The sequence below is a fragment of the Sebastes umbrosus genome, chromosome 20 (assembly GCF_015220745.1).
Source record: "Sebastes umbrosus isolate fSebUmb1 chromosome 20, fSebUmb1.pri, whole genome shotgun sequence".
NCBI classification, from domain to species: domain Eukaryota; kingdom Metazoa; phylum Chordata; class Actinopteri; order Perciformes; family Sebastidae; genus Sebastes; species Sebastes umbrosus.
Genome location: NC_051288.1, coordinates 24,504,747 through 24,528,277, shown reverse-complemented (window position 1 = coordinate 24,528,277; position 23,531 = coordinate 24,504,747). Strand labels below are relative to the sequence as shown.

General features: G+C 38.6%; 1 protein-coding gene across 6 annotated transcripts in view; it reads left to right on the top strand.

Moving 5' to 3' along the window:
• The window catches only part of LOC119479183 (PH and SEC7 domain-containing protein 1-like), an 81,615-nt gene extending 60,416 nt beyond the window's left edge, over positions 1-21,199 (top strand). For all 6 annotated transcript variants that reach the window (XM_037754474.1, XM_037754476.1, XM_037754473.1 and 3 more), the window contains 7 exons: positions 1,707-1,750; positions 11,476-11,669; positions 12,752-12,822; positions 15,142-15,299; positions 16,955-17,099; positions 18,978-19,121; positions 19,232-21,199. In XM_037754474.1, coding sequence (XP_037610402.1) covers positions 1,707-1,750; positions 11,476-11,669; positions 12,752-12,822; positions 15,142-15,299; positions 16,955-17,099; positions 18,978-19,121; positions 19,232-19,507 — 1,032 coding nt within the window. In that variant the 3' untranslated portion in view covers positions 19,508-21,199. The remainder of the gene's footprint in view (positions 1-1,706; positions 1,751-11,475; positions 11,670-12,751; positions 12,823-15,141; positions 15,300-16,954; positions 17,100-18,977; positions 19,122-19,231) is intronic.
• Positions 21,200-23,531: the final 2,332 nt, after the last annotated feature.

Below are 23,531 nucleotides of genomic sequence, written 5' to 3'. Positions count from 1 at the left end.
GTCCCTTGACCTCTGACCTCCAGATGTGTGAATGAAAATGGGTTCTATGGGTACCCACGAGTCTCCCCTTTACAGACATGCCCACTTTATGATAATCACATGCAGTTTTGTGGCAAGTCATAGTCAAGTCAGCACACTGACACACTGACAGCTGTTGTTGCCTGTTGGGCTGCAGTTTGACATGTTATGATTGGAGCATATTGTTTTATGTTAAATGCAGTACCTGTGAGGGTTTCTGGACAATATCTGTCATTGTTAAGTGTTGGTAAATGATTTATAATCATTAATATAGATATATGTTGGTTTGTCATTGTTTTGTGTTGTTAATTGATTTCCAATAATAAATATAATCATACATTTGCATAAAGCAGCATATTTGTCCACTCCCATGTTGATAAGAGTATTAAATACTTGACAAATCTCCCTTTAAGGTTCATTTTGAACAGTAAAAAAAATGTGTGATTAATTTGTGACCTCTTATAGTGATCACGTCGGTCCAGGTCAAATTGATCACTATAAAAGGATGATTATTATAACCAATTTCTCTCATGCAGATTACCATCTAATTTACATTTATATATTCATTACATGAATATAAAGTAAGGAATTGTATTGACTTTCATATGATACCAGTATCTTCACTCTAACTCTAACCTCAAAAATTATAAGTTGCATTAATGCGTTAAAGAAATTAGTGGCGTTAAAAAAAATTTGCGCTATTACCGCGTTAACTCTGACAGCCTACAAATAATTTCATAAATATTATAAAACGTTATACATTAAACAACCCAGCAGTATATAAGGTAGCTAAAACTAGCTCAACGTTAACCGGCTACATATTAAAAGGAGCCATTCTGCATTATGAGTACTTCCACTTTTCGTACTTGAGTTCATTTTGGTGTTAATACTTATATACAAATACTTTAGCCTAATTTTGAATGTAGGACTTAAACTTGCTATTGAGTCTTTCACATGTAATATTGCTGCTTTTACAGTACGTGCAACTAATGGTTGTTCATTAATTAATCGGTCTATTAATGGAATTAACCATTAAAGTCTATAAAATGTACTTACAGTGACAACTAAAGAGACATCTTCAAATTGTTTTGTCTGACCAACAGTCCAAAAAACAATTTTTGATAAAACTGAGAAAAGTGATAAAGATATTCTTCTTCTTGATTACTCAATTAATCAACTAATTGATCATCACGACAGCATTTAGACGAGTGTGTAAAGCCAACTCAGCTGTCTGTTTTCACTGACCTCTTCGTCATGTTTTAGTTTTTTCGTGTCAATGTTCCTGAGCTGTAACTTAATTTTCTTCATGCCGCTCGATGCGTTTGCGTCAAAGTCTAAATTATTTATCGGGGGCCGATTGATTCGCTCGTCTATCCATCGACAGGCCGGGTGCTCGGCGGATAATGGGATTCGTAACTGATGTTGTGGTGGTCGACTGATTGGATGATTGATGGATTGTTTGGTAAAAGGAAAATGAGTTAAGCTCAGGCAAAGGGCAGTTTGAGCTGCATGAGAAGGGATGACATTTCTCTTGAGTACAGTTTACTGAATGAAGCCGGCTGTGCTGCTTTCACAGAAAAAAACACGATACACCACCCCTCCTGTAATATTTGATCAAATCGCCAACAGCTGCTGCTACTACTTGTCATATTTGTCTGAAAATGTGATTTTCTCGTTTCCCTCTGCAGGCGCTCTACAACTCAATCAAGAATCAGAAGCTGCAATGGACGCTGTAAGTCATTTAATCACCTTTAAACTACATTTATTTCATTTTCTCCTCCTCTGTGACTCCGTTTCTGTGCCGTGCCTCGTCGACGATGAACTGAAACACACACACATTGTCCTGAAGGGCAGGAAACAATAAGGGATATTGATTAACTTGTTAGCATCCTCATTAGTGACGTGAGTGTTGTCTGGCATGTGAAGGAACATTAGTGTGTCAAGGGTTGCTATTCTGGATCACAGTTCCAGAGAGCCTCAGAGATGCCAATTAAGTCACTAGCTTTCCAAGCTTTGTTGCCATAGTTACGGCACCATGGATACGACTCCATAGCTACCGCATTGCTCTTTCCTCTCTGTGTTCTCTCAGCAGCAAACACACACACACACAGTAACAGATGGATGTACTGTATGTACAAATGTGGAGATATATTTGTGTGTGTACTCCTCTGTACATGTGGATGAAGAGGCATTGACTAAGAGAGAGAGAGATACTCAATTTAAATGGCTCTTTACCTGCATCCTGTACAAAGGTGTGACCACAGCCTCCCACTACCTCTCCAAAAATAGCTTGCAGCAGCGCTCCACTAAAAGTGGTCAGAGGAGCAGATCGAGGAGGAGATCCACAGAGAGGCAGGCAATCCAGTTCAAACATCTCCGCTGACATATAGACAGCTATTTAAACACTACCATCGCATAAGAGGCCACGAGGGGATAGAAAAAGATGTCATTTTAGACGTAAACACCACTGAGCAAAGAGAGAATCCACCTCCAAACAGAAATTAATTACAGATTAAGAGATTCGGCCCACCGCGGTCTGCTTTTTTCCAGTTTTGGCAGCAGATTTGTCAATTTTTTTTATATTTCAGCTGGCCGACATCATTGACTTTGGGTAAATTCTGTCTCTGCTTTTAGGAAGCGGAGCACTTTTGCCACCACGTTCACACCCTGCTTGCTTAGTTGATGCATATTTCATCACACAGAGGACATTTTTTCACTTGCTAACTCACTTGACGGAGATCACAACACAAGAACTGACACCCTGTGACAGCTACCCTTCAGTTCTGTATCGATTCTGAGGCTGCGAGTGCTGCTTCTGTTTGTCCTTGTGCACGTCTTGCAGGGAAATGTTTGCAGTCGGGTTGTGCGTTTGCAATTTGCATATTGTAATCACAGCTCAATGAAGTGTGTGTAATATTCTTTTATATTCAGAAACAGAATCAGAAACAGGTTTATTACCAAGTAGGTTTTCACATATGTTTCATGGTATTCTGGTGCAAAACGAAAAACTTTGTGCTGCAAAAGTCAAGAATCATAAATATAAGATATAAAATAGATTATATTAGAATATTACATTAGAGTACATTTCAAGGATTGTATTGCCATCATACAACACAGGATTGCACGGTTAAATGTTAAACGTTTCGGCACACCACGGGATGTGTTGAATGTCGACGTTTCTGAACCAAAAAATACGTTTCATTAATATGTTTCATATCAGCCTCGTGTCACGCTTGCAGAAACACACAATGCCATGTCGTTAACGTTATGAAACGATTGGAAGTTAGAAAAAACATCATGGTTTGTGTTAGAATAATAACATAACAACATAACAACAACATAACATAACAACGTAACATAAAAACGTAATATAACAATGTAACATAACAATGTAACATAACGTAACATCACAACATAATGTAACATAACAACGTAACATAACAACGTAATATCAAAATGTAACATAACGTAACATAACAACATAATGTAACATAACAACGTAATATAACAATGTAACATAACAACGTAACATAACATAACCTAATATACATAACGTAACATAACAATGTAGCATAACAACGGAATATAACAACGGAATATAATAATGCAGCATAACAACGTAACATAACAACGTAATATAACAACGTAACATAACAACGTAACATAACAAAGTAACATAACAACGTAACATAACAACGTAATATAACAACGTAACATAACGTAACATAACAACGTAATATAACAACGTAACATAACAACGTAACATAACAAAGTAACATAACAACGTAATGTAACAACGTAACATAACGTAATATAACAATGTAACATAACAGCGTAACATAACAACATAATGTAATGTAACAACATAACATAACAACGTAATGTAACAACGTAACGTAACAATGTAACTAGTGTTACACAGCAGACACGCAGCTGGTCTGAACATCCGACACGTGAATTACAGGTCTGTGAGGATTGACTCGCTTTGGGAGCAAGTGGCCATTCAATGAACTGCAGTTTACTAAGTAGTAGTAGCACTAAAGGAAGGAATAACATTATATACAAACATATCAGTGTTAATATTAAATTATAGTGCAAACAGAAAGACTTTCTATTCTATATATAGAGCGGCTCAGCTTTGATTTACACTCTCCAGTACAGTCTGTGATAGAGGTGTGATTTAAAGACACTAAAACAAAACCATGTGCTGCGATTACATGAATACAAATCGTATATGTGAAATCTATGAAATCTGGCATGTACATCTCATTACAGGTGTGTGTGTATGTGTGTGTGTGTGTGTGTGTGTGTGTGGGCATGCAGTATTATAACACAACGCAAAGCTCTGCGATGGATGTTATTTCACACCCCCACAGAGAAAAAAAGACACGGCCACTCTCTCAACGGTGCAGTTGGATGCACCCACATGTTCTTCACACACACACACACACACACACACACACACACAGACGTATACAGTACACACATGCTTCTTCATTGAGGAGCAGCGGGGGTGGCCGGCAGAGGGAGGTGGTGGTGATGGTGATTATTGTGCACTGAAAGAGAGACGCAACAAGTCGTAGATGCAGGGAGATCTGTGGATAGAAACAGGAGGTAAACGGCAGGATTTCACTGTATGATGTGACGAGTGCAGCGAGGAGGACGGAGGTACATGAAATGAGTGATGGGGGGAGAGAGGACAGACAACAAGACCCCATCTGCTCTATTAATCCTCTCTCACTCTGCTCCTCCCTCAATGGCTCCAGTCGTCCTGTCTCACTGTCGTCTGCTGCCACCGCCTCTCACCTCTCACCTGCAGTACGTGTGACGTCCACTTGCATCATATCACATTAAAGGTCCCATATTATAAAAAAGTCAGATTTTCATGTTTTTGTTATTATAAAGCAGGCTTAAGTCCTATATAAATACTGTGAAAGTATCAAAACAATCAATCCACAGGGAAATACACACAGCCCGTATTCAGAAACTTTGCATTTGAAACAAGCCTTCAGGATTTCTGCCCATTTGTGATGTCACAAATATATAATATTTAGACCCTTGACACAATTTTAAACATAAACAATCTAAATGTGTCCCAGTTTATTTCCTGTTGCAGTGTATGTGAATGTCATCAGCTGACAGGAAGTAAACATGGACCCAAGCTGTTGTCTAGCAACGCAATTCTGTCGCAATTCCGTCAAAATGCGCTAAAACGGAGCGTTTCAGACAAGAGGGTAAATATAGGTATATTCAGGCAGACAGTATGAGGAAAATAAAGTTTTTTTTAACATTACAGCATGTAAACATGTTCTGTTAGAAACACAAAATACAAGTATGAACCTGAAAATGAGCATAATATGGGACCTTTAAACATTATTTTCATTGTTGATTATTTTCTTGATTAATTAATTAGTTGTTTGGTCTATAAAATGTCAGAAAATGGTGAAAAATGCCCAAGATGACGTCCTCAAATGTCTTGTTTTGTCTAAAAGATATTCAGTTTACTGTCATAGAGGAGTAAAGAAACCAATATGTAATACATTTACTGTAATAAATCATAAAATGACCATGATATGTCATCAGACATTAAGGAAAGTTTATAGCCAGTATGTTCTCCTTTGAAATATCAATTTAATTTTTTCTTAAAAAATTACTCAAACTAATCAATCAATTATCAAAATAGTTACTAATTTAATAGCGATTAATTTAATAGTTGACAACTAATCGATTAATCGTTGCAGCTCTAATAAGTAAATCAATACTATGGTGATATGAAGTGGTGGAAGAAGTGCTCAGATCTTTTACTTCAGTAAAGGTAACAATATTACACTGTAAAAATACTCTGTTACAAGTACTGCATTCATAATGTTAGTTAAGTAAAAGTATAAAAGTATCAGCATCAAAATACACATAAAGTACGCTTATTACACGGCTACTTACTTAAGAAATCAATAATCTGACAAAAAAATAGTCAGACAGAGTCCGACATCAGAACTGCGCCCATAGCAACGGTCTGCTATAAAGAAATAAAGTAATGGAAGTTATCAAATACATGTGATGGAGTAAAAAGTACAGTATTTCCTCTGAGATGTGGTGGAGTAGAAGTATAAAGTAGCATAAAATGAAAATACTCAACTAAAGTGCAAGTACCTCAAAGTTGTGCTTGAGTACAGTACCTGAGTAAATGTACTTAGTTACTTTCCACCACTGGTAATATACGTCTGTAACTCTGAGTACTGAAACCTGTACACTGTTAAAAAAAAAAAAAGTGTAAAATAACGGAAATTTTCTGGCAGCAGGGGCGCCCAAAAGATGGCTGTTAAAAAATGGAAAAATATTATCCGTTAATTAACATAAATAAACTGTAAAAAAAACAACCAGTTATTATCTTTCTATAATTAGCCTTTATTACTGTAATATTACAAGAAATATTTTACTTTTAACATATATTTATTGTTAGAATAGAGTAATACACCGTAAATCTAAGACCATTTAAAAAAAATGTTTACAAAAAATTTAAAATTTCTTGAAAAAAAATGTTAAAAAAAAACGTTTTTTGTTTTTTTTACAGCGTATATAAGAGAGAGGATGAATTAAAGTCGTCTTTCTGTTGGTTTACTGATGCAGCAACATCAGCACAAATAACCCAGAATGCACTGCTCTCAACCTGCCGACCTGTTCACTCCTTATTTCTTCATGATGCATCAACACACCTTTAACGTCTTCTCTCTACTTTCATTTTCCTTCCTTCACTTCTTGTCTTTCTCTTCTCTCAGTTTCATTCATTTCTTTTCTTTTGTTTCCTCTCCTTTCGTTCCTTTTCTTTTTCTTTCGTGTCGTTTACATTTTCCATACCGGTATTTTTTTTTTGTCTTTTCTTCTCTTTTCCTTTCTTTACAATATTTTTCTTTTCTTTCTTTTCCTCTCCTTTTGTTTCGTTTCATTTCATTCTTTTCTTTCCTCTCCTCCCCCACTCCTCTCCCATCTTTTCCTTTAATTTCTTTCCCCATTCCTTTCTTTTCTTTTCCTCTTTGCCTCCTCTACTCTTTTACTTTCCTTTTCCTTTCTTTACGATATTTTCTTTCCTTTCTTTTCCTCTCCTCTCCTCCCTCACTCATCTCCCCTGTTTTACTGAAATGTCTTTTATTTTTATTTCCATTTCGTTATTCCTTCTTTTCTTTCCCCTCCTTTCTTTTCTTCTATTTTTTCCTTTTATTTCCATACCTTTACTTCCTCTAGTTTACCTCACCATCTTGTTTCATTTCGTTTCTTTCTTTCTTTTCCTTTCCTTTCTTTTCTTTTCTTAACCTCCTCTATCATTTCCTCTTTTTTCCTTTCCTTTCTTCAGTTTTCCTCCTCAGTCTTTTCCTGTCCTCTTTTTAATTCCTTTTCGTTTCCTTTTCTTTTCTTTCCTCTTTTTCCTTTCTTTTCGTTTCTTAACCTCTTCTTTAATTTCCTCTCTCTTCCTTTCCTTTGTTCCTGTCTTTCCTCTCCTCTCCTCTCCTCCCTCAATCATCTCCCCTGTTTCACTGAAATTTATTTTCTTTTTCTTTCCATTTCATTATTCTTTCTTTTCTTTCCCCTCCTTTCCTTTCTTCTTTTTTCCATTTATTTCCTTGCCTTTACTTCCTCTAGTTTTCCTCATGTTCTCTCCTTTCATTTCGTTTCTTTCTTTTCCTTTTGTTTCTTTTCATTTCTTAACCTCTTCTACCATTTCCTCTTTTTTCCTTTCCTTTCTTCAGTTTTCCTTCTCAGTCTTTTCCTGTCCTCTTCCTTTTCTTTTCTTTCCTCTTTTTCCTTTCTTTTCGTTTCTTAACCTCTTCTTTAATTTCCTCTCTCTTCCTTTCCTTTGTTCCTTCCTGTCTTTCCTCTCCTCTCCTCCGTCAATCATTGTGGATAATGTTCTGCCATCAGAGAAGGATCATCTTTGTCTCCTCTCTTTCTCTCTCCTCCATCCTCCCCCCATCTCTCTCTCTCTCTCTCTCTCTGTCTCTCCATCTCCTCTCCACTTTGTCTCTGTGTAGAAAGGGATTGAGGCAGGCCAGCAGTTACCAGGCAACAGGCGAGATGCTCATTGGCTCTGTCTCAGCCTCCCTTCTCTCTCTCTCTGGTTCCTGTACGGGGTTAACTGCTGTTATGTACTGTTGGTTACTCATAGCGTGGTCTCGGGGGGGTTCGGCATCAAGCCATTTTTCTATTTTCGGGCTGAACTTTTGCATGGGTGCCGCCTGGTGAGGTAACAAGTGGAATTGCCGTGTTACCTCACCAGGCAGATGCAGAGACGCTCGCTGTTGTTGCCCTAAAGCATCTATCATCTGCTAATGTGACAAATCCCTTTAAAAACACAGCGCTTTGTGAGGGGTTATTTAGAGGAGAATGGGATTAGCACCGCTCTACTAATGTGTATCATAAGTATTGTCTCTCTTTCAAATACTGTAATAATATATCCATGTAATTATCTTTATTTGAACTCAAAAACAGAAGTTTTAAAGGATTTTAACAATCAAGTATAAAGAATAACAATGATACCGTACAAACAAAAAATGGTAATAAATCAGTAATTGTATAAATACATAATAAAAAGGCAAGAATACAAAATATATATGCAATAAATTGATGATAATGTTTAATAAAACAGTAAAATGATAAATAAAATACATAAAGAAGGGCCATTAGACAATAATAAATATTAAGATAAAAACAAAAATGGATGACAAACACCTAAAAATGATATAGAAACAGTAATAAAAATGTATAAAAACAAACTAGTAGACAAGAATATACAGTAATATAAAAATTTAAGTGGATCATAAAATGTTAAAAAATGGAAATAAAACAGTAATAAAAATAAATAAACACAGGAAATAACAAAGGGGTTATTAGATAAGAATATAAATTAAGATAAAAACAGAAATGGATGACAAAACACTTAAAAATGTATATAGAAACAGTTATAAAACAAATAAAACATAAAAATGAGCTAGTAGACAAGAATATACAATAATATAAGAGCAAAAATAATCATAACATTCTTTAAAAATGGTAATAAAACAATAATAAAAATAAATAAAACACATAAGAAATAAAAGAGAGGTTAGTAGACAAGAATATAAATTAAGATAAAAAATAAATTAAGAAAGAAACAGTAATAAAATAAATTAAATAAATGAAAAGGAGCTTGTTGACAAGAATATACAGTAATATAAAAGCAAAAATTTATCATAAAATGTTTAAAAAATGGTAATAGAACAGTAATAAAATAAATAAATCATAAGAAATAAAAGAGGGTCTAGTAAACAAGAATAGATGTTAAGATAAAAACAAAAATGATATTGAAACAGTAATAAAATAAATAAATAAAAATAATTTACAGAAATATAAAAGAAAATGGATCAGAAAATGTTTAAAAAATGCTAATAAAATAAATAAAACACATAATAAATAAAAGGAGCTAGTAGACAATAATATTAATTAAAATAAAAACAAAAATGTATGATAAAAATAAAGGACCTAGTAAACAAGAATATAAGATAAAATTTAATATAAATGGTATAAGAAACACAGATTACAATAAAAATCTTTCAAGTATAACTGCACTGAGTGAGAAAAGACGAACATAAAGAGACTTGTTTTGCGGGAAATAAAGACACACAGTCGGTTCACATGAGAGTAGTTAGAAAGAAATAACGCTGCAGACGAAGCGAGCCAGAACTCAGCAGCTCATCAGGATCCTCATTTACTGAGATGGCTCCTCGAGGCCCGTTTCTAATGAACGACAAGATCAGAAACTTCACATCCACCAGCAACAACTCTCAGCCTGAAAACTCACTTTAATAAAGAACGGAGTCGGGTAAATTACATTATATTCTGAGACTAACCTCTTATTTATTAGCTTATTTCTTTACTTTGTCCGTCTTAAATAAGGAAAACTTTGTGCACAAGTACAGTAGGTCAAGTAAGTTTCTCTAACTTGGAAGTTTGTTTACAATCTTGTCGTCTGTTTCTACTACTTTTTAGCAATGTTCCCAGATGTGGTAATAAAATAAATAAAACATATTCAAATAAGAAAAGGGGTCTAGTTGACAAAAATATTGAATAAATACAAATTAGGGTATAGAATTCATCCGCCAAACATCAACATAAGTACAATGTCTGTTGGACTGCAGCTCCTCCAGTCCAACAGAGGTTTCCCGTGTCTTGTGAAGTGACGGGGCTCCGGAGCGAGAAACGTTATCGTCTCCGACCAAAACTCCGGCGTCTCCCCTGTTCCCTCCGGCCGCGGTCGGGAGGCTGAGGCAAGAAAAGCCAACACTAGGATCAGCATTGATTCATGGAGAGACCTTCGTCTGGTCAGCTAACATTACTGCCAAGCAGCTGAAATATAGAGTGATATTGTGCTTTTAGCTGACGTGTGTCGCCTCACTGTGTTGAGCGATGCTCGTTCATGTCTATGTAGAGCGAGCACAAGCGCGAGCAACAGGACGCTGACTTTCGTTGACTTAATGGCAACAGGTGTCGCTGTTAACAAGACATTTCTGATTCTTACAAAGAGTTCCTTTAAAGGGAGATTTGTCTTTGTATTAGATACTACAGGAAGTATCTAATACTCTTATCAACATGGGAGTGGGCAATTATGCTGCTTTTATCGTGTCAACGTTGACAGCCTTAATTACAGCTATGGTAATTATAATACACTATGATCCTTGCAACAAAACAAAAATCAGTGAGTGACCAGAAATTATGGATTATTATGATATTTGACCTTATAAGTCATTACAAAATACTTTACAATGTGTTATGGTTATTGTTATAAAGCATTATGAATATTTATGAGTGCTTATAACTCTAATTATACGGTGCTACAAGCAGATTATGACGCATTATAAGTATGTTTTATAATGCATTATAGACATGGGAGTCATAGAAAGTGTTCCCGAAAACTCTTCCTCACCTCTATGAGGCTTCAAGAGGAGGAAGAGTAACACTCGGCCCTCCTGGGTAAAGATGACCTTGTTTTTCACCTCAAAGCTGGAAGAAGAAAGATGGTGTCACTCGTTATCTTTGGTACGTTGTGATCAAGGAGAAGAGGAGAACCGTTCCTCAGGAGAACCGGAGCAGGAAACTCTCTCAATTAAAGCTTTGAAGGCAGCTCCATTCACTCCGGTTTCCTCCCAGATACATGGTGCCGTCTAAATGTCTTGTGCAACACAAAGCTCTGCCAAGATGCCAGCAGTGGACGTTGGATATTACTCATGTGTTCTGTATGAAATGAAAAGTTTTCCCCAGTAAGTGTGTGTGAAGTCTCCGCACCTCTCGTCCTGTGCTGTAACGAGCTCAGAGTGAGAGGAGAAACGGACAGGATGGATGATGATGTGTTTATTTGCGTTGCTAATGAGACATGACACATAAGTGTTGATCACCATGGGATCTGTTTTTTTTATTTTTTTGTCTCCATAGCGACGAGGAAGAGCTGCGGAAGTCGTTCTCGGAGCTCGGGGACAGCCTGTGTGAGTCCACCGCCTCCAGATCGGTGAAGGGGGAGCACAGCGGCGAGAAGCCCCTGACGGACGAGACGCAGCCGTCCGGATCGCTCCTGTACAAGAACGGATTCCTCGTCCGCAAAGTCCACGCCGACTCGGACGGCAAGAGAAGTACGAAGCCTCAGAACCTTTTATTTCACATTTTTACCATCTCAAGGTTCAAAATTCATCTTCGGAAACAGCAAAACAATCTCACCTCGAGGTCCATTTAGTAGCTGTTTAGGAACCTTTAATCACCTCACATGATCATCATCAGCAGATAAAGTTTGCTCAGCTGACGTTATCCATCTTCCCATCCCAATAATAAAGGTACAAATTAGGGCTGTCAATTGATTAAAATATTTAATCATGATTAATTGAATGATAAATCGCAAATTAATCAGACATTTTTAATCTGTTCTAAATGTACCTTAAAGGGAGATTTGTCAAGTATTTAATACTCTTATCAACATGGGAGAGGACAAATATGCTGCTTTATGCAAATGTATGTATATATTTATTATCGGAAATCAATTAACAACACAAAACAATGACAGATATTGTCCATAAACCCTCACAGGTACTGCATTTAACATAAAACAATATGCTCCAATCATAACATGGCAAACTGCAGCCCAACAGGCAACAACAGCTGTCAGTGTGTCAGTGTGCTGACTTGACTATGACTTGCCCCAAACTGCATGTGATTATCATAAAGTGGGCATGTCTGTTAAGGGGAGACTCGTGGGTACCCATAGAACCCATTTACATTCACTGATCTGGAGGTCAGAGGTCAAGGGACCCCTTTGAAAATGGCCATGACAGTTTTTCCTAGCTAAAATTTAGCTTAAGTTTGGAGTGTTATTTAACCTCCTTTGCGACACTCTAGCTTTAAAAATGAGCCCACTACAACCTCCGAAAGATGGATTGCATTAATGCGTTAAAGAAATTAAAATTCATTTGCATTAACTCATTATTATTGCGTTATCTTTGACAGACCTAGTATTTTAATTTTACGATTTCATGTCTTTTATATTGTTTTTAGGTTCATTGCATATGACTTACTGTCCTCTACTTCACATTTGTCTCTCTTCTGTTATCAGTGTTTGTGCTGTTCGTGTAAGTGCAAATTAAACGAGCATTAAAAGAGCATGATATTACATTTATGTCCATAACTAAAGGTGTAATATTAACACGTTTTCTCCTCCTCTCAGCACCGAGAGGGAAGAGAGGCTGGAAGACCTTCTACGCCATCCTAAAAGGGCTAATTCTCTACCTGCAGAAAGTAAGTCGCTCACATTATTACAGTTTATATTATTACGATTTTGAAAACAATAATAAAATTGCAATTATTTTGACTGATATTGCAATGATAATGGTGTGATTTTTGCAGAGATCAAACAATGATGTTTTCTTAAGTCTGTAGAATATGATGTGTAGACCAGGACATCTCTGCAACACCACCATATTTAGTTTAAAATGGTATTTCGACACACATTTCACCTTTAACAAACCTCCTGTGATTTGAAAGTAGCAGCAGACCAAGCTGCAATTTCAATGAAATTGTGATTAATTGTGCAGCCTAGTATATATATATATACTTGTGCCAGTAAAAAAAAAGGCTGCATGAGAAGCAATTTGTAACAGCTACTACTTAATATTCATTATTCAACCTTTGAAATAACCGGTGACTGCATCTCCATAAACATCCAGTTTTACTTTCATGGCATTAAGAAATGTGTAACAGAAGGGGAATCTTTATCTCCACCGTGGAGGTCCTAAATGTTCTTTTGTATATATCAGGTCACCTGCTGACTGTAGATGTAATCCTCAAAATGCTGCTTTACTTCCAAAGGGAGTCACTTTACTGAACCTATTTCCTGTTTACATGTTCGGAGAGCGCTGTGACATAATGTCCTGGCTTCGGTGTGGGGAAACCTGCCAGGTTAACAGGCCATCGCGGCTCAGACTTCCTCCTGAATGGAGAGAAAATACAACGTCAGCTTGAGGATGACCCCGTAGATTTCTTTATTTGGACTGAATATCAAACCTCAATACTTTTATTGGTACCGACCAAAATGTGTCCGTAGTATCAAAATGTCAGGTACTGAAACATATGGGATCTTTAATGTCGGGCTGGGAAATATATCGATATCTATATCATGATATGAGACTAAATATCGTCTTAGATTTTGGATATCATAATATGACAGAAGTCTTTTCCTGGTTTTAAAGGATGAATTACAGTCAATTTGTGTAATTTTCTGAACTTACCAGACTGCTCTAGCTGTTTGCCTTTATCCACTTAGTCATTATATCCATTACTGATGATTATTTATCAAAAATCTCATTCTGTAAATATTTTGTAAAAGCACCAATAGTCAACAATATCATCTCAATATCGATGTTGAGTTATTATTAGGTTTTCTCCTTATCACCCAGCCCTACTTTAATGTCTCGTTTACTTGATTCTGGATTAGATTACTCCTGAATTAAATCAAGATTCTGCCAATTCTAGACGGTATTTTGTTCAGGAGAAGATCATTTAACATCTGAGATCTTACAGATGAGGCTTCTTTTGTTAAATAAAAAAGGTTTTGTAGGAAAAAAACACTTATATGCCTCATAGTAAGGTCTGAAAAAAGTATGGTTTTGTTATTTTTACTGCAATTAATGAATTGTTCCAGCACTAGTATCGAAAGATTTCAAACAACACCTACTATATATAACTTTATAGTAAATTAACCCATCATTTGAGAAGACTTTTCGAAGATTTTGTAAACATTATTTGTTATTATGATTATTTAACAGACAATAAATCTGCACCCAGCAGCGTTTTGTTCTTGTAATTAATTTGCAAGTCACTATATTTTTTTGAACTGTTGTTAGTACTTTCACACAGAACGGGAATATTAAGCGGCAAAAAAAGCAGCATACTTCTTTTGAGTTAGATTTTTTCTGAGCTTTCGCTCCGTGAATAAAGGCATCAACCGATCACGTTGTGCAGAACGGGTTGAGTTGCGCCTATATTTATGAAACAGCAACTTGGAAGCTCCGAATCAAGAGTCCAAACCAGGACAGCAAACTGTATTACTCCTTACAACCTTAATAAAAGCAGCACAGACCAGATCCACTCCTTCTGTTATTACCTTTCACAATAAAAGCCCTAGACATATAATATTTGCAAGTGAGTATTTCTCATTTTCTGGTCATTTATTCATCACGCCTGCGGTGTGTAAAGACCTTTAGTTTGTTCAAATTCTCATCTGCAGTCATCGAAATTTAGGGAACTTTATATTTCTATCATCTTTGTAGCCACCTTTCTCAGTGTGATGTCAAAACATCAGTCGAGGTATCAGAAAATGTATTGTTTTGGTATTGGTATCATCAATACCCAGCCCTGATGTTCTCTACTCCAGAGACTCAGTCAGTTGTCTTCTGAAGGGGTGCTTTCAGTGCATGCTAATGTTTTTATGCAGCCCTTTACTCTCCTGCCGCTCCTCCAATAAAATATGTTCTTAGTCAGCTCTCCAACTTTAATAAGAGTCCAGACCCCTCGGTGTTAATCATAGCCTTCATTTCTTATTTATACCCGCCATGCCAGGGGGAGTACAGGCCTGATAAACAGCTATCTGAGGAGGACCTGAAGAACGCCGTGTCCATCCACCACTCTCTGGCCATGAAGGCTTCAGACTACAGCAAGAGGCCCAACGTCTTCTACCTGCGCACCGCTGACTGGAGGGTGTACCTCTTCCAGGCACCGTGAGTCCTGTTTTTATGTTCCTCACTGAGCTGAAATCATGTGTGGAGAATTATCACACACACTGCACAGAGATCCACTCCCGCGGTGTTCAGCGTAGTGCACGGACAGCTGCACAGCGTCTGCAGCAGACCTTAAAATTCAACCCAATGTGAAAAATACTAAACTTTAATCTTACCCTGCACAGATGTACTCCTGTCTTATCTTGTGTCTGCTTGAGGCTGTGTTTCTTTCTCTCTGTCCAAACTACAGTATGTTGTCAAAAGTATGTGGACACCCTTTTTATTTAATGAATTAATTACCTTGCACGGCAGCTGGATTCTTACAGAATCACACATCAAACCGTGGGATTTTAGAGGGTTTTTTTTAGCTGCAAACGTACCTTTCTACAGTAGCCCAGAACGGACAAACCAAACTCCAGCTGGAGTTGATAACGTTACTCGCTCCCGTCACCGCCGCTCTCTCTCTCTCTCTCACTTCACCACTCACTTCCCACGTACACACACACTCTAAGCATTCTACTCTTATAACAAATGTCTCTAGAGAGCGACATTCATGTTTTCGCATCGGCCACCGTTTCTTTCCAACATGCTTGGCACGCAGGAGAGGCTTCAGTCGGTTTGCAATCTCCTCACCTCACCACTATATACCACCAGATCCTACACACCGGACCTTTAAGTGCATATAAACACACTTTTACACAATAGTGTTCTTCCAGCTTTGTGACAGCAGTTTTGGTGAAGGTCCTCTCCTGTTTCATCATGACCCCATCAATAGATCCCGTGCACAAAGTCAGCTCCATAAATAAATGGTTTTACCAGTTTGAAGTGGGAGAACTTGACTGCACAGAGTCCTGACCTCAACCCCATCCAACACCTCCGGGATGAACTGGACTGTGAGCCAGACCTGATCACCAACATCAGTGTGGGACCAGGTTCCAGCCAGGTTCAAACATCTGGTGGAGAGACACATCACATATAGGTGTAATACTACGCTGTCCACATACTGTTGGCCACATAGTGTATCTGCGGCTGGCTAATCACAGCTGAGCGCCCAACCTCAGCTAACAACATGCTGCGCCAGCTGTGCACATGTGCACATGGAGCGCAGAACACATGCAGAGAGCACACGGATCAATGAAACGTACACATGTTGAACAGGACGTATATGTACATGTGTGTGGATGTTAAGAGGAAAGGTGGAGGTGTGCATATGTGTGTTATCAGGATCCAGGAAGTGGCACATGAGTGGCCACATGTTTCAGCCCCCAGGAGGACAGGCTCTGTGCTCCAGTTGCAGCTTGCATTTGTCCCAGATACTCTCCGAGTCTCTCTCTTTCTGTCTCTTCTCCTCTTTGTCTCTCCACCTCTCTCTCCGTCTCTCCCATGGGGATTTAAGCAAGGCTGTCTGATTCAATCTGATATCTCTCATGGGCCCCTAATGGCTCTGTTAGTGTAAAACAGGCCCTTTTTCTCTCACGCATTAATTGGCTCCGAAATAATTTCTTTGTCAACAGCGAAGCCGCATTCTCTGATAATTACCCCTTTGATGTGTGTGAGCTGTAGTCGTGTGCTGCAGTGAGCACGGAGACGAGCTGATAACTGTGTTTTGTACCTACTGTGTTAGATCTGTTTGTAATGTGTATGATCCATCGCAGGAACGCGGAGCAGATGCAGTCTTGGATCACCAGGATCAACACGGTGGCCACCATGTTCTCCGCTCCTCCTTTCCCAGCAGCCATCGGCTCCCAGAAGAAGTTCAGCCGGCCGCTGCTGCCGGGGACGATGTCAAAGCTGTCTGAGGTAGCTTCTGGTTTTTTGTAATCATGTTTTTTTATTGTTTCATTAAAGGCAGGATGGATGATTTTGAGAAACTAACAAGAGTACACTAGAAAAATCCAGCCCTGTGTTGCCAACTCTTTTCCAATCAAAGTCCAAAGTCCAATCATTACATTCAGGCCGATTGAAATGATTGGACCGATTTATTACAGTCCTGCGACAGCCACAGATACCAGATTTATTTCTTGTATTTGTCGGAGCATTTGATTTATTGATTGCTGTCGGGATGTAATGAGAATTTCAACTAATACAACAAAAGAAAATGTTTTTCTAAAATCCTTACCAACCCTGCCTTTAAGAAAAAATACTATTAATTACTACAACAACCTAAACCATAACAAATAAAGTAATGTATGTATGTATATATGAAAACTGATTGATAATTGTAAATTGAAAAACAAAAAGTATTCCAAAACAAGGGAGGAAAAAAATGGCAATAATAATAATAAAATAAATGTATATTAAAAATACATAAAAAATAATGATAATAAAATAAAAATAAATTAAGAAATAAGAAATATAAAATAAAAATATATAATACTAAAAAATTAAAGTTAAATTTAAAAGAAATAACAGAAAATGTATACTACTACTACTACTACTACTACTACTAATAATAATAATAATAATAATACAGAAATATAAATTAATTAATTAATAAAATAAATTCACTCACCATATTGCAAGCACCTATAGACTACATACTGTGTGTTTAAGGCACCTTTACAAAAGAGTAAACAGAATATAAAAATAAATGCAAAACTATTCAGGAGATAATATTTGTGATTTACTCATACCGCTTTAATCCGAACAGATATCACGTGTCAGAACCACAGGACTGTGACTTTAAGTTTTTGACTCCAAGATACGTCAAGCTACACAACTCTGTGTTGGTTTCTCTGGAATGTGACGGAAACGGTTCCCAGATTTTCAAGAAGACAATTAATTTTTTATCTTTTAAATGAGACGCTACGGGACGGGTCTTAAGTCCTGTCTGAGGTATCTTAAAGTGGACTGCTCTTTCTAGACCTTCAGGGGGCTGAACCTGGTCTCAGTTGAGTCCAGGATCCTGTGAAATCCATCAGAGCGAGCCGATAGAAATCCTTCAGAATTAGAATAATGATCTGTTCTGTGCAGCCATTGTCAGAAGTAGTTGACACGTAATTTCTCATAACCTAATGGCGGGGTAATTAGAATTAAATTTTCATGAATAAACACTCCGCTTAACAGCGAAGTGATATATTACTAGAGGTCACTAGAGGTTTATAAGTGCTGGCATTTCATTCCTCATGTTGATCTGTTGTGAAGTGAAAGTGGAAACACATTTTCTCCGTACAGCTTTTTGTTATAACCAGATCTTTACTGTTCTTATAACAAGAGTATTGATGGCGTGTCGTGGTGGAGTAGTGGTTAAGACGTATGCCACATGGTTTGATTCCTGCTTGATGTCATTCCCCCTCATTTCCTGTCAGCTCTCTGCAGTCCCACCGTTGAATGAAGGAACTAAATGTTTACCACGGTATTTAATGCAAGAAAAACTAAATAATACTCTCCTTTAGTTACAGTAGGATACTTTACTCTCGCCCAGTGCATGGTGGGAGTGTTGCCGCGAGTTGGAGAAGGTCTGTATTTGCATAAAGTTGAAAAATCTCAACTTTATGCAAATGAGGCGTAGGATTAGGAGCATTAGGCGGACAATGTGGTGGGAACAGTTGGGTGTGGGAGTCGGTACTCGGTGGGATGAAACAGACAGAACATTTAAGAACTGGTAATGAAAGAAGGCAGGTGTTTATTCTTCCCTCCACCTCCCTGCTGATGTCAGCGTTGACCTTGGTCTTACAGGAGGAGCAGGTCAGATCCCATGAATCTCGATTCAGAGCGCTCTCCACTGAGCTGGCTGAGCTGCGCTCCTACCCTCCGGACCGCAAGGTCAAAGGGCGCGAGCTGGAGGAGTACCGGCAGCGAGACGAGTATCTGGAGTTTGAGGTGAGTTGGACTCAGAGGAAGAAGTAATTGGGAAAGGCAGTGAAGCATTAAATCGTTATCACAGTGCTGCAGCTCTCTCACTCATCTTCTGTCTCTCTCTCTCTCTATAGAAAACGCGGTACGGGACTTACGTCATGCTGCTGCGAGCTAAAATCCGGAGCGGCGAGGAGGACCTGTCTGTGTTTGAGTCCCAGCTGCTGGAGGACAACGGGCTGCAGAGGGCTCACTCCAGCCCCACGCTGCAGGACAGCAGCCAGGCCAGCCAGATCAGCCAGGCCAGCAGCACCAGGGACGGAGGCAACAGCAGCAAAGCCAGCGCCCACAGCGGCGGCAAGCCTCGACAGGAAGGCCAGAGACACAGCTACCGGCAGGCCGTCAAGAAGTGAGACGGGGCGGGGGCGCCGGGAGCGGCATAGCGTTGCACTGCCAGCGGCAGGCTGTCTCCCTGCATAGGTTTTTATTTGAGATCCAGGAGGGTTTGGAGCTCTGCTTGAAGGGGGAGCAGGAGTGAGGGGTCGACCCCATGCCCTCCCCCCAAACCATGACGCCCTACCCGGCACCCCAATCTTCTCATCGAACAGAGGAGGTGCAGATCCTGTGACTGGCGGAGCGGCTGAGAAACACCAGCGAGGACGTTGGTGCAGGAGGTGGGAGGGGCGGCTGGGAGGTCACACATCTGCAGAGACGAGGTGTCTTTGAGAACTGGGTGGCGGCGGCAGACTGAACTGTGCGGCGAGATAAAGAGAAGTGCTTGGCGCCAATACAGGGACGTACATCCAGCATCCTTTTCCTTTTCTCCCCCTTTTGTTCTTTCAAGGCGCCTCCCCCGGCCTCGTTCTCCCACCTTTGTTCTTGACCTTTCACTCCGTTTTTTGGGACCAAACATTTTAAAACATCACATTTTAGACGATTGCTACCGCCACTCTGGTTTGAAGCGCTGTAACACATCACCAGGAGCCATCTTACATTCCAGCTCCTTGTTTTTTCACATTCCACACAGGGGCCGGACATTACAGCTTTTAGCTCCTCTTTCACTGAAGGTTGAATCTACGGACTGTAATGAAGTGTGGACAGCTGCGACATGACGACACGGTGCAGCTCCTCTTCTCTCACTGACGGCCAGTTAGTGGCGACAGCGTCAGTCAGACTTCACAGTACTCCTGATATACGCAGCGACTGCGTCTCATCTAGAGAGGTCTTTTATTTTTTGCTCAACTTGAACAGGAGATCTCTTTCCCAGTTGCTTTGGCTTCTGTCCCGTGGTGTGCTTCTGTTCTCTTTCTATTTCTTGGCCGAATGTTGTTTTCTCTCCAGTGATCCGCATGCCTGCATCCAGCACTGCTTCTGTTAGGCCTTTTACTACTTTGAGGGCAAAACTGAGAGCAGCGAAACTCGTTCTCTGGGGTCATTTTATCCTCATGCCGGTGCCATAACACCCAACATGTGTAATCTGCGTCTGTACCTATAGCCTCTCATTTATAAACCCTATTTTAACACTCACCAGGCAGACCCTGAATGTTCTTGTTTTTTCAATATTTTTACAGTATTTTACAGTCGTTTGTTGATGTTGAACCTATTCCTCCTGTGTATGTCAAGTGTATATGATATTGAAAAATGTAAAAGGAAAAATATGTTACCCATACTCTTTGTAAACATCCAGGATGTGTTGTATATATATAACGCACCATCGGCTTATATTGTAGGATATATGACGGTATATTTACAATATATTCAAACATTGTGGAGATGCATTTAGGGTGCACTTTCTTCTCGTAAGTCCCAAAAGCGCTACACGATAATCATGTGTTGTTGTTTTATTTTCTTACATGGTGGTAATAATTCAGCACAATATGAGTATTATAGTGACGCCTATGTACCTATCAAAGATTAGTAAGTGATCAAAGGTTGTTTTTTCACACACACACACACACGTGGTGAATTTATGTGAGGATTTCAGCTGCCGTGGGAGGTAATCCAAAGACAGCGCATGGTTGGCTAATAGCATGATTTTAAAAGGGATCAGGGTTGTTGTCAGAGATGCATGAAAAAGGTGGAGAATGTAAAAAAAAAAAAGAAAAGGAAGGAAGGAGCTCCTCTTTAAGGAGGGCGTGTGTGGGCCATAAACGCCTCATAGCATTATAGCCATTTTCTACTCAGGCTTTAAAAATGAGCAGCTGCAGCGCCGGCGTCCAACCAGCAGGGAGAGCTGTCAACATTCGATGATTTCTATCAGCCATAATCACACCTGCTGCACCTGCAGTGAATATGCATGACGTCACCCGCTCACCTGATGGGTGGGGGTGGGGGGGAATTGCAGGGCTAAATGACACAACACCTGTTTGTATTACCTGTGGATGTGGAGTCTGTTTGAGTGTCTGTCTCGCTGTATGTGGATGTCAGCGTGTGCATGCTGCGACTGAGCTGGACCGCCAGTTGTCGTGTCGTCGGACGCTTCTTCCATCCAGCATCGTGTTGTTTACTCTTAATTTGTTTTTTGGAACACATGGTTTTTATATTTAAGCGTAGCTCGGTGTTTGCCTCTAAATCACGTTCTGCCTGCAGTCTTAGAGCCGAGACGACTAATCGATTAATCGATTAGTCGATTAGTCGATCGACGGAAGGTTTTCAAGCAAAAATGCCAAACGTTCCCCATTTCCAGCTTCTTAATTATGAGTGTTTCCTTCTTTTCTTTGTCTTATGTGACAGTAAAAACTGAGTAAAGCTGCAACAATTAATTATTAAATTAATCGCCAACTATTTTGATTATCGATTAATCGGTTTAAGTCTCTGATTGCAGCTTCTTAAATGGGAATATTTTCTGGTCTCTTTACTCCTCTGTGACAGTAAACTTAATATCTTAATATTAAAACGAGACATTTGAGGACATCTTGGGACATTTTTCACCATTTTCTGACATTTTATAGACCAAACAACTAATCAATTAATCTACAGATTAATCAACAATGGAAATAATCGTTAGTTGCAGCCCTAAAACTGAGTATCTTTGGGTTTTTAGCAGCAATTCAGAGACATTTATGAGTGACGTTTTTCACTTCTTTCTGATGTCCAAGCGATTAATCGATAATGAAAATAATCATCTGCATCCCATCCTGTGCTTTTCTTGTCTTTCCTTCACCTCGGTCATCTCACTATCGCTTCTCAGTATCTGGTGGTTTAAAAAAAAAAAAGAAAAAAAGGTTTCTGTGGATATTGTTGCCGTGGCTGACGTCCTGTACCTTTCAGCGGTTATATAACTCGGCGTTACGGCTCTGTATTTATTAATAGTGTTTGACTCGGCTGTTTATAATGTGGCCAAACTGTCAAGGAGCAGCCAGACTCATGTTGAGTGCCATTCATGGTGTACTGAGAGGAAGGACGATGAGTTGTGATTCTTTCAGTTACATCAGATAACAAAAAAAAAACAGTATTTCATCAGTTTGAAGACTTTTTATTCTGGTATCTTACATTTATTTGTATTCCACACTACAGCATCTATCATTTACAACAATCTCCAGCCATGTTCTGGAGCTTTCGATCATAGTTTATCAAGTTTTTATGAAAATGTAGTCGCTCAAATTTCCATTTTTATTTTTTATTGTTTTCGTCAACTGCTGTTTCTGAGGTCAAGAATGATTTTTCAATCTTAAATGTGAACACAAAAGCTGAAACAATCATTATAGTCAATCAAAAACTAAATCCCTCTGTTTCAATAATTAATTAATCTTCATTTTTAAAGCAACAATGTCAAACATCTCACTGTCATCTTTGTCATATATGACAGCAAATTAAATCTATTTGGATTTTTGGAGTGTTGGTCAGACAGAAGACTGTCAGAAATTGCATTTTTCACTATTTTTGAACATTTTCATACACTATTTTCTCAAGAAATCGTTTAATCAGCAGATTAATCAATAATAAAAATAATCTCAAAGACTGTTCTTGGAATTTTAAGAGTTGATATTGGATCATTTATCTTAAACTGAACTGATAATATATACACTTCAAAGGCACATATTGTACTACCCAGTCCTAGTTATAAGTAACTGCAGACTAAGATCCAAAAACAGACCTTATAACTATGAGAAGTTTAAATAAAAAATGTTTTTACGGTAAAAAACTGGTTACTAGAATTTCACCATAATAAATATAGTAGAGCTTTTTCTACTATTACAGTAAAAGGATATTAATACTGCTGATTTTACCGTATAAATACACGTTTATACCAGAAAGAAACACTGTTTAGCCACATGATTAATGTGGAAATGGCACACAGGCTGTATGCTCTCCATACAGGATGGATGGATGTAGTATGAAAGGAAGGCAGCTGTTCAGAGCCTCCACCTTGACAAACTCTCCAAGGTCCTCCTCCCTCCTCCTCCTCCTCCTCCTCCTCTTCCTCCTCCATCCTCC